The 12238-nt window shown below is 32.2% G+C and overlaps 1 protein-coding gene across 6 annotated transcripts in view; it reads left to right on the top strand.

The window, feature by feature from the left end:
• The window catches only part of Rtnl1 (reticulon), an 86573-nt gene extending 78593 nt beyond the window's left edge, over nt 1–7980 (top strand). For all 6 annotated transcript variants that reach the window (XM_072535350.1, XM_072535349.1, XM_072535351.1 and 3 more), the window contains 3 exons: nt 2222–2638; nt 6320–6425; nt 7778–7980. In XM_072535350.1, coding sequence (XP_072391451.1) covers nt 2222–2638; nt 6320–6425; nt 7778–7832 — 578 coding nt within the window. In that variant the 3' untranslated portion in view covers nt 7833–7980. The remainder of the gene's footprint in view (nt 1–2221; nt 2639–6319; nt 6426–7777) is intronic.
• Nucleotides 7981–12238: the final 4258 nt, after the last annotated feature.

Genomic DNA, 12238 nt, shown 5'->3' with positions numbered 1-12238 from the left:
TTCGTCTAGATATTTTTTGTACTGCAAAGACTGTAACCGAAGGATTGTTTACGAAGCTTTTGAACTTTTGACTTTTACACTTTTGTGCCTAGGCGTAAAAGTGCTCATTCATTATTTAATACATTATTTGAGAAATAAAACCGCGAAGGAAACGAAAGAAAAGCTGGATAAATATTATGGGACTCCTTCAGACTGCACTGTCAAATTTTGGTTCCGTGAATTTCGTAGTGACCGTACGTCTTCATTGGATGAACCACGTACTGGGCGATCTTCCGATGCAGTTACCGGAAAATGTGACTATGAAATGGTTTTAGCTGACCGTAAAGTGAAGGTGCGTGAATTGGCAGAGGCCAAGAATTATTAAAGAGCGCACTAGTCATATTTTGAACGAAGTTTTGTATATGAAAACAATATCTTAGCGGTAGGTGCCGCGTTTGCTGACCGTTGACCAAAAACATGATCTTGTGGTGACCGTCACAGAATGAATGCACGGCAGTGGTCTGCAAGTCGGCAAAATTGCTCCGAAGCGACCAAGAGTGACTCAATTGGTTTTTAATTGACTATCTTAAAAACGGTAAAAGTATCAATAGATAGAAGAGATATGTAATTGACGAAAAACGCCTATTATGCAGAGTTTCCAGTATCGTATTATTTGGACGTCATAAAGAAGTTGTAAAATCGCTGGAATCGTTGTACTGAGCTAAAAAGAGAGTATGTCAAGTAAAATAAAAGAATTTTCTAGAAAAACATGTTTTTCATTTTAAAGTGGTTACTTATCAGACCACCTCGTATTAAGTTATATTTTTATATCATTATAAACTACAGATTCGATAATCGAACAACAACTAGATAAATTTCTTTTTGCATGTATAAAAATAGCCTTGGAACTGTGGAAGCTGTATTCAGCATTATGTTCAAGGAACGTTATACTGACTATTAAACAACGAAATGCTATAGTTGTGGTTTTTATGTAAACAAAGATAAAATATGAAATAGAAAAATGGTTGAGTGTTCTTATTTTTGCGTAATATTCCAGTTATAACCTTAAATATTTTCATTCGAATCTCTAAAATATTAATAATTTTTGCAACATTCTGTGCATATTTATTTTTTCGTAAGCTACATTTTTATTCATTTTTTATTTGCGTATTTTATTCAGTATTTGCGATGATGTAAATATGGATTCAATATTGGGAAAATAGTGTGTAGAGAACATGATTTTTTAACACGTTCACGACAGCATTAAATTTGTCAGTAACATTTACTGACGTTACTATCTAGTATCTGGTAACACTGTCTACTGTTCGGACGATACCAGACCCATAGGTCATATGGGTAAACATATCTATAAATAAACGGTTTCTGTGACTTTGTATTTGAAATTACCTTGAATCTAAGACTGCCATCTCATAGTAAACATTCTAATCCATTTCTGGCAGACATAGCACCAGATTCCGATGTCCGGCAAAGTATTTACGGTATATAAAAAAATATACTGATACTGATGTGGCAATTTGAAATATTTTACTTTTAAAAAATAAATAAAATGATCAATTTTTATTTGAAGTAATATTAAAGTGTACAATATTAGAATTGTCGCTATCTTCACTAGGAGTGTATTCAGGTTCTTCATCGGACAAGTTTTCAAATGGATCACTATCAGATTCACTTTCAGTTTGTATCCAAGCATTTTGGTGCTTGTTCAGCACCAATTTAACCATTTTTTCGCCTCTAGACGACATTTTTATGGATTTTAATAAAAAAACAACACACTTGTACAATAACAATAACACTAATAGCCAGATACGGAGTTCCGGTAAATCCCATAGCGTAAAAAATTTCTTTGTGGGACGTTACCAGGTGCTGGCATCTGGTAACTTAAAACAGAACTAAAATATAAGGCACATCATGACGATTCCGTATGTACCTATATCATAATATTTAGTTCATAAATAGCCATTTTATCGTTGTCGTTGTCGGCGCTAGCGCAAGTTCTAGAAATTTTAGTGCCGGTTGAACGTAAAGCTCATACCAGACCCATGTATCTGGTAGCGGCGTGAACGTGTTAAAATTTATTTTCGTGATACATCTAGACAAATTCTCTAAACATTTGTAAACATTTTTGTCGTATTTAAAATTGAATCTAATTTATTATGATTAAAAACAATATATAACTGAGAACTCGAACTTAACTTTAATATATATATATTTTTTGTTTCAGTGGAGAGTCTGATCTACTGGCGTGATCCCAAGAAATCTGGTCCGGTCTTCGGAGGAGTTCTCGTAGTTCTACTCGCTCTTACATATTTCTCTCTAATCAGTGTGGCAGCGTACGTTTCACTCATCGCCCTCGCCGTTACTTTAGCTTTTAGGATTTACAAAAGTATTGTACAAGCTGTTCAAAAGACTGGTGATGGACATCCATTTAAAGAATATCTTGAACTCGATATATCGCTACCACAGGAAAAAGTTAAACAGATCACAGAAGTGGCCATTGCACATGTCAATGCCGCTATCGTGGAACTTAGAAGATTATTTTTGGTCGAAGATTTGGTAGATTCCATCAAATTCGCAGTTTTATTATGGACCCTTACTTATGTAGGAGCGTGGTTCAATGGCATGACTCTAATTATTCTTGGTAAGTTTTGTGAACATTATGTCTGTATAATTTAATTCAATAGGTATTCTACTGCTAAACTTTATATGGTGAGAGAATGATTGATATAGAGAGAGTGTATGATATAAGAGAGAGATAGGGTCAAAATCACTGTCAAGTTGCCATTCCTTCTGTTTTAATAACAAAATTAAGACTTAAGGTAAAATTTTAGGTAGATACAGTGAAATAAGGTATTCATGAATATAGGGCAGTATTATATTTAAAAAAAGTCGAGTACGTCATAATTTTGACAAGTATAACAGAAAAAAATTGTATGTGCAACAAAAAAATTACAATTTGAAGATAAAATCAAACTGTTTTTGTGTTTTTTCCAAACTCTTATCGGGACAAAAATTATTATGAATTTTATGCTTTACTTTTGAGACACACTGTATATTATTATTATATATTAATAATGATACATATCATAATATAATTATTGAAGTTAAAAGAGGACAGACAATACATTACAACGATAAATGCCAAATACGATTATTCTTTTTAGGTTAAAACTAGAATAGAAAAAGAAAGGTCGTCCTTATTGAAGACGTTGAAAATATTTATCAGCCATGACATTAAAAAAAAATCAAAGTTCAGAAGCTTAAAAGTTATTTTTTTCCAATACGTGAGTTTTTAAAAAATAGTGAAGGTGTTTCAGAATAAGTAGAATTACCATGAATGACCATATATCCAATGAAGAAGTATTAAGAATACTATATAAAGACATTGTGAAGCGTTTCACAGACTTCAAAAATGCAAACTCGAATATCTAGGTCATGTATGCGAAATGACAACAAATATGAAGTGTAGAGCTAATACATTCAGAAAAAATACCCGACGGAAGGAGTCTTCCGTCGGGTATTTTTTCTGACTAAAAATTAAAGCCTAAACTTAAAGACTAAGAATTTTCTGACTTAAAAATTTGAGGATGTGGTTTCAAACAAATACTGCGCAGCTTTTCCACGCCGCTGCCAATAAATAAAGAATAAACATGATATTCGCTAACATTTGGTAACGATTAGGCACTCATAGATAGAAAAAGAAAAGTCTATTATACATGATATAACAGTATTTCACCATTGCACAACTTACACTGACCATGGATTAGTTAGAGCGAAGGTTCTAGCGATAGGAGAAGGATTTTAGAAGGTTATAGCGATAAACAAATATACAAGGAGAAAATTGAAAATATAATGCACGATAAGTATGAACCTCTAACTAAGGGAATTGACGACAACAGTGATTGATATTCTAACAGAAGCATTACTGAAAACCGAAAGAGAAGTGGCACCTATGGGAAAGTAAAAATAACAATGAATCTCACAAGTAACAAGAACATTATTGGAAGATTGAAGAACACTTGTTCAACAAAACAAGTGACTGGCAATAGAATATTCGGAGATAAACAAAATTACCAAGAAAAAGATAAAAGGGAAAAAGAAACAAACAAGAAGAACAAGTAGAAGGAATATTTCAACAAAACTGGGAAAAATGCAAATAAATTCCATTAAGAGCGTAGGCGCCAAATTTTGCGCAAATGTGTCTTAAATACATTCATTTTTTTCGAATCCTGAGAAACCGAATAAGTAAGTATTTTTGAATAATTTAAACGCAGTATGAAAGATTACATTATTTTCGAGGACCGAAAGTCCCTGAAAACTTCTATAATGTTTATTTTAGTAAGTTGCAGGGGTGAAAAAGAATAGAAAATTAACTGTGATTTTTAATTTCAAATATCTCATTCAAAAGAAACTTTTTATTTATTCTATGGGACTTTCAGCCTTCGGTTATAATGTAAACCTTCAATCTGCGTTTAAATTTTTGAAAAATATTTATTAGTTTTCTCAGAATTCGAAAAAAAAATGAATACATTTATATAGCTTTTGCCCGAAATGTTGCGCCTACGCTCTTAAAAACATCTTTGAAGAAGAAACAAATGACATACATGACATAATACAATGAATAAATAACACAACAGTATTATTTAGATCTGTATCAAGAAATGCAACCACCATCACAAGAAATTCGTCAAAAATTGGAAATTAAAATAAAAAATATAAATTCTGAGCTACAATCAGAGATTAGTAAACCGGAAATACAAAAAGAACTTACAGAAATGAAGAATAATAAATCACCAGGGAGATATTACAGTCGAAATGACTAAAAACGGTGGGAGAGTTACAAGATAAATGCTGCATATTTTAATGAACAAAATGTTAAGCACAAGAAACATATGGAATGGAGCAATCACGCTATTATTGTTCAAAAAAGAAGACAAAACAGGACTAAATTGTTATAGACTGATTACTTTACTTTATGTAGTAACCAAGAAGATGGAAGATGTACCAGAAGTCCTTCCGGAAGAAGTAGACTCGACAATTACAAAAATGAAAAGCGGTAAAGCAACTGGAATAGATGCCATAACAGTGTGGAACTGCTTAGATATGCTGACAAAAAACCTGGAAAATCTTAGCAGGCATATTTACGAACTGCCTAAGATAAAGATGTATGCCAGACAACTATGAAATACCACTAGCATTAACCTACATAAATTTTGAGAATGCTTTCAATTCCATATATCCCAAGGCAATAATAGAACCTTTGACCAATCAAGAAATTAACAAACCGTACATATAGACTTTAGCAAATATATATACAGACAAGCAAAAGCTAAAAGCAAAAGATAAAAATTTATGAAAACCTTCCAGAAGTTCATACTACCAGAAGCATCCGACAAGAAGACGTAATATCAGAAAAGCTCTTCACTGCAACTCTAGAAAATATATTCAGCAAAATTAAGTGACAGAACAGAGTCCTATCTTGATTGCTAATAATGCTGCAGAAGTACACGAACTTATAAGCGACCTGAATACAGCTAAAAATGAACTTGGCAAAATAAAAACCATGTATGACGAGCTAGTGGATGTCCAAGATGTAATAATAAACAATGCACTTAAGACAGTAGAGACGAGTCCTGGAACAATTAATACATAAATCTGGCTCCTTACTCAACAGAAGAATGTAACTCACTTGGGCATCTTTTGGTAGAAATGCAGTTATATTCAAATCGAACATGCCACTCCGCTTAAAGGAAAAAACATTCAATCAGTGTTTACTACCAGTCATGACATATGGCTGCGAAACTTGGACACTAAAGAAAGAGATAATAGCGAAACTTAAAGTTCCTCAAAGGTCAATGGAGCGATGCATGTTAGTTATAACAAAGAGAGATTGTAAAAGAATAGAATGGATCAGACCGAAATCCAAGGTTACTGATGTGATCCACAGAATTAAATCTTTAAAATGGCAGTTAAATGAGAAGAGCCAACAATAGATGGTCCACTAGAATTACACTGTGGTAGCCAAGAGGCGTCAAGGGACCAAGAAGACGTTCAAATTTAAGATGGGACTATGACATAAGAAAACAATCTGGTACAACATAGCACAGAAAAGCAATATTAGACAATCGTGGGCAGAAATGAAGACCGACTATGTAAGAGAGCCTGCACCATAATCTGTAGAATAAGCTGAGAATGATAATAATGATAAACAAAATAATAGATGGTAATAATATTTTATCAAAATACACAATACACTTTCTTAATTGGTAGCAATAATAATAAATTTTGTTTTATATATACTAATATTTCATTTTATTTTTAGCTTGGGTCGCCCTCTTCACTCTTCCAAAAGTTTACGAAATAAATAAGACTCAAATCGATGCTAATTTGGAGATTGTTCGGACAAAATTGGCTGAAATTACTTCAAAGTAAGTGATCTTATTCCATTATTTATATTGCAGCGCGTTAATTAACTACTCGAAATATTAAACTGATCATCATCATAAAATGGCACTACGATTCTTGTAAATGCCAGATCTTCTGAACTATACTTCCAATCGTCTCGAATGGCTAGCTCCCGGATATCTCTTCTATTTCATCTGTCCACTTAATTCTTGGTCTATCTCGTAGACGATTTGCTTATGGTATTTGTTGGTATACTTTTTTTCGTATCTGTGTTTGGGTATGCGTTTTTGTCACAAGACTTGGGTATCCATAGAGCTGGTTGACTTCGGTAGGTACATAGTATTATTTGAACATATTGTCCATTTGTTTAAAAATCTAATTTTACTTTACCTAATTTAGATGATAATCTTTTTATCACAATATATACACTTTGTTTTTTTACAATCATGAAAACTCAGTGTTTACTTAATAAAAAAATTTTTTCAATAAAATCCTTTATAAAAAGGTATATAAAAAACCCAGTTGGGCTATGTTAAATTGACAAAACGTTTTCGGAATAAATATTCCATCATCAGTGTCGAGTTAATACATGGATGTAGCCACTAAATATGGGGGTAAAAACCCTTTAAAAATTACTAAATGAAATTTAGTTTACATTATGTCTAATTTAAAATTAAGATGGTAAAGTTACCGTTGGATTGGTAACATGGCGACATATGACTCTACATTAAGTGACGGTATGTCTACGAGGACTTTATTAGAGCAACTCAAGTTAAAAATTGGAAGTCTTTGTCCTTGTGAAACATTATTAGTACGTTTATTCCTACAATGATGATTTTCAAGTTCTCGTAACTTTTTTGCTTCATGAGTATTTTGTTTTTTGTCCATGTAAGCTTATCTGAATTTCCTGCTTTTTTAGCCCTATTTTTATCCACTTATCTGGCCTCCGAATCCGAAACGAACTCAAAAACACTAGTTCTTCTCAATAACAAAAAGACTGCAGTATACATTAAAGTATTATTTCAACAACAAAATAATATTGCTTTAAAGGAGCTATACCACAATACATCCAAAATGATAACAAACTCAACTAACAGTCTGGCACAGTGGAACAGGGGTACAAGTGCACTTGTATCTCTTCTCTTAAGTAACTTGCCGGTAGAAAGCAGCAACTATTAGACTTATCGCTTAGATCTCTTTACCTCCATATAGAATGAAAGTTTTCCAGTTCAGCGATGCAGTGCTCTCAATATTTACAAAAATGTCATTTATACCCCTTTACTTCTAGAGTCCTCAAATCATATTTTACTTTGATTATTTGAATAATTAGGATAACTTATTAATTTAGTAACTAAAACATTTATTTATTTTTTAGGATAAAGGCACAAATACCAATGGGCAAGAAAGCCGAAGAAAAGAAGGAACAATAGATTTAACAACATCTACCTTGCACACGCGAGGAAATCAGACTATATTACTAAACATATATTAATTTATTGTTGTTTCTTTATTCCATTAAACGTTCTTATGTAATGTTTCTAAATATAATTAGTGTACATATATAAGATGTTATTTTAATGTTTTTTTATTTGAATTTTTTGATGTTATTTATTTCTTGTAATACATAGAGTCGAAGAAGAATATAGAATTTAACATAATAAATGTGTTGCAAAGAAATAATTATTAAATAGAGATATTTGATTTTCGTTAATTGAATTCACTACACTATATTATCATTATTTGATAGTTATCAATTTTGCTCAAAGTTTATCAGAATCGAATTTGAAGTATTATTTTTAAGTTTGGCGTGTGAGCAACTTTGAAAACTGATGATCAGTTTGCAATATGTTCTTTTGTTTTGATCGTTTAAGTCTGTCTTTAATAAGACAGACAGTCTTGACTAGTCGTATGAAATCTATCAGATCCAGGGTAAAGCTGCTATCTATTATTTATTTTGTATAAATAAAATAACTGATTATAGTAGAAAGTAAGAGAAGAGTCTGAAAAGTCTGTATGTTTGTTAACAAGTAATAATACTCCAGTCGTAGTAGAAGAGTGAGCAATATGATAGTAATAAAGGAAAACATTAACAACCTTAGGACTAAAAAACTAGGAGCGTACTGATAAATTATCATTTATGACATCATTATAAATACAATAAAACAATTTTGGGCCAGTTGAAGATGTTTTTGTAGATATATGGATACAGCTGATGTTGCCGGCAATTATATAATGAGATAATAGGCTGGTTGGTTTACCAGAAAGCGAATGCGCGAGGAGTTGTGCGATTTAAAAATCAAGGAAAGATAAACAAGAGTGTGTGAGCCCTGCGTTGGTGTACGGCGTTAAAGTGTGGCCTGTAAAGAAAGTTTAGGAAAAGAAGATGGCGGTAGCTGAAATGAAAATGTTACGGTGGGTGCTGGGTAAGACTAGAAGGGAGAAGATCAGGAACAACGTGATTAAGGAAAGAGCCGGGATGACTACAGCCTTAAAAAATATTCAAAAACGTAAACGGCAATGTTTTTGTCCTTCAGATGTAGAAATGAGAATTATGTGGAACGAAAGATAGAGCTGTTAGAAGTTTGAGAGAAAGAGAGGTAGAGGAAAACCGATGAGAAGATAGAATGACTGTGTAGCAGAGTACTTGAGAGAGAGAGAGAGAGAGAAATATATAAACTATGTACATTTAACTGTGCAGAGCACTTCTTGTGCACTACTCAATGCACTGAATACAAGTTATCAGTCTGTAGGCCAAGAACGTTTGTGTGTGTATGATAATCATCATTTATCAGTCCAATTACGTAATGTCTATCCTGTTAAATCTATATTTGTTACAAGTTCTTTATGTTTGTACATCGTACATATTCGTTGATGCGTTTCATCACAAAATTATTACGAAATGATAAGAATGGAAGGATACATGTAATAAAAAGACTGCTTTTTTAAATCAAACCTAACCGAATAATGTGCATATTATTTTACTGTTTTCTGGCTTTGGGAGAATATGCCATGCTTTGTTGTTTTTACATTTGTAGGCAGGTCAAGTACATTGCTATTTGTGTGGCTGTGCGGCTGTTAAATCTTTTTTCAACGGTCTCGAACACGGTTTCATCAATGCTGCGCATTATTCTTATTATAATGAACAGAAATATAACACAATGAATGAATATATAACAGCAATGAAGCATCATCCCTTGTCGAAGTCGGGTTATATTTATAAAACGATTAAGCCACGAACATTATATCTTGACCCGTACTTATAAATGATTTGGAAAAACTTACTCTTTTCAATGTTGAATCAGTTGCACATGTGAGTCCATTTGAACAAGGTTAGAGAAATAAATGTTAGACTTACTCTTGCTGTTCATCGTCTGGTCTCCGGAAAACTTACTCAAGGTGTAAAAATTTACAAATTGTAATTATTAAGGTTCTATCAGGTATGTTATAAATAGTGCCAATATTACGTATCCGTGGTTTGAACAAGTATATAAATAGTACTTACATGTCGGTTTAAGAAATGTTACGTAAACGCTTATTTAGGTTATGTTGTTCTTTGAGGGCCATCAGCTTCATTACAAATCGAAAAATGTGGTCTTCAGAGGACAACATAACAGAAATGAGCATCTAGTACGCACCCTGTAACTACTTTCCTTGAACCGGCATGTAAGTAGGTATAGTTTCAAATCATGCATATGTAATATTTGCACCATTTATAACATACCTGATAGAACACCAATAGTTTCAATTTGTAATTTTTAGCATTATATTAATTTCTGGTGAGGTACCAACCGGTTTAAAACTCCAAGAGGAGTTTTAAAAATGATACAAGGAATATTTTTAATGCATACATGCGCAATGAAACTAGCGACTTCAAAAATATCAGTCAGTGAAAAGTCTTAAAGAAATTGGAAAAATTTCATGTAAGCAATTTGAATAGTTCTATACCGATGTATAATGATTTATTATGAGGAAAAACTTATACAAATAATTCTCTACAAATAGAATATTGCTGGCATACCAGTGTGCTCTGAAAAAGATCTTGCATTTACAGATAATACATGAAGTAATTTATCTGCTTTATCTACTACTGTACAAAGTAAACAAATAATAAATATGTTCATATTTGAACATCAATGGCGCAGTTTTTCTTTTTGTATGTATATGTCTACGTACAATAACCGTTGTACAAACTTATAAAACAGAAGAACGTATTTGCAATTTTACTTGATATTTCCATTTAACTGTTTTCATTGTACTTGTTTTATTATAAACTGGCCAGATGTCACACCTATAGAATAAGTTGTCCATGCTCATTCAGGTGTGGGCAAATGGATAAAGTAACTTCATACATAACGTGCCAGCAATTAAAATTTAGTTTGTGTTCAAGCTGATCGTTAAATAATTCCCGAATTTTTCTCTCTCTTCTTGATTTACCGTTATCTACTTCAGATAATTTAACATCTATGTTCGCGTTGTATATGGTCTTGTCAGTGAATTAATGCAGAAAAATGTTTTAATATACTACGGACTCCGCCGCATCCGAGCATAAAACATATAAATTCAATATAATAAATAAAAATTTCGAAGTTAAGAAAATGCGTGCGAAATGCATAAACACTGCTTGGTCAGCTTTCCGAACCGCAAACTAGCTGTAGGTAGTGTACGGAGAGAGTCGTATCTCTAGAAAAATTTGTTTTTCTATAGTTTGCGTTTATATTACATCCTATTGTTCTAAATTAGAATCTGCTCACGTGCAATTGTTTGTGCGTGCTTTCTCTTGATTCTGAATAGATTATAGTTTTCTAATTAGTGGGTCAACTATGTTTCTAGATTCGCTATCGTCAGTTTATAATAAATCGGGTACACTTTAAACTTTAAGAAACGGTAAGCCTTCTTAATAATTTTAAATCATACTTAAACATAGACATATGTTCGGCACACTAAAACGTGTCATGTTGTATGTGATGTTTTATAGTTCAAAAGCACGCAAATTTTTGTTTTAATCTTCTGTTAAAGTTTTAAAGTGGTTTTTTAATATACATACTCTGTTAATGAATGTAATTGTTTTTATTCCTATTTCTTTTAGCACGCTAAGGAAAAATTTAGTGTTAATAGAATCTTCAATGTTTAATATTGACGAGGTTATAATAAACATTTATAAAATCGTAGAGTAGACATAGTTATGTGTTATTTTGTTGGAAGCTAGTGCAATTTAGAATATGTGCAGCAAACTATTCATCAATCGACTTCTTGATTAGATAAAACGCTCTGACTAGCAAGGAAGGTCTTCAGTTGTAACAGTTTATAACAGTTTAAGAGATTTAAATCATTGCCAAGACATCTTTACCTTATCTGATGGAAAATGATTTTTTTCTCCGGCAACGCGCAGGCCAGTTTCACTAGAAGTTTAGAAAAACATTCTCCAGTTATCATTTTATCTTTTTCAAAATAGTCAATCAGCAAACTACTTTAGACTACTACACTCAACTGCTACATCGTATGACCTGGAATTTTACATGACATCAACACCTGTATCAGCGTAAGATTAAAAATATGCGAGTATTACTGAAATCTGTGGACGAGATCAAGAACTTATCAGACTGATTTAGTCTTATTTATATATAAATTACTAATATGACAACTGATTGTTGCCTTTTATTGTAAACAATTAACACTAAATTTTCCGCTAGCTCTTCCTGTAAACATAACTAACTGACTTTATTAGTCAAGATGACTCACATTGTTGTAATATGTGTTTAATATGCTCTATTAACATTTTATTTTAAAATTAATGCTACAAATGTCTTTCTAAAATTAATTATTATAGTTTAGTTCA

This window comes from Diabrotica undecimpunctata, chromosome 6 (genome assembly GCF_040954645.1).
Source record: "Diabrotica undecimpunctata isolate CICGRU chromosome 6, icDiaUnde3, whole genome shotgun sequence".
Taxonomy (NCBI): Eukaryota; Metazoa; Arthropoda; class Insecta; order Coleoptera; family Chrysomelidae; genus Diabrotica; species Diabrotica undecimpunctata.
This window is presented reverse-complemented; position numbering and strand designations above follow the sequence as displayed.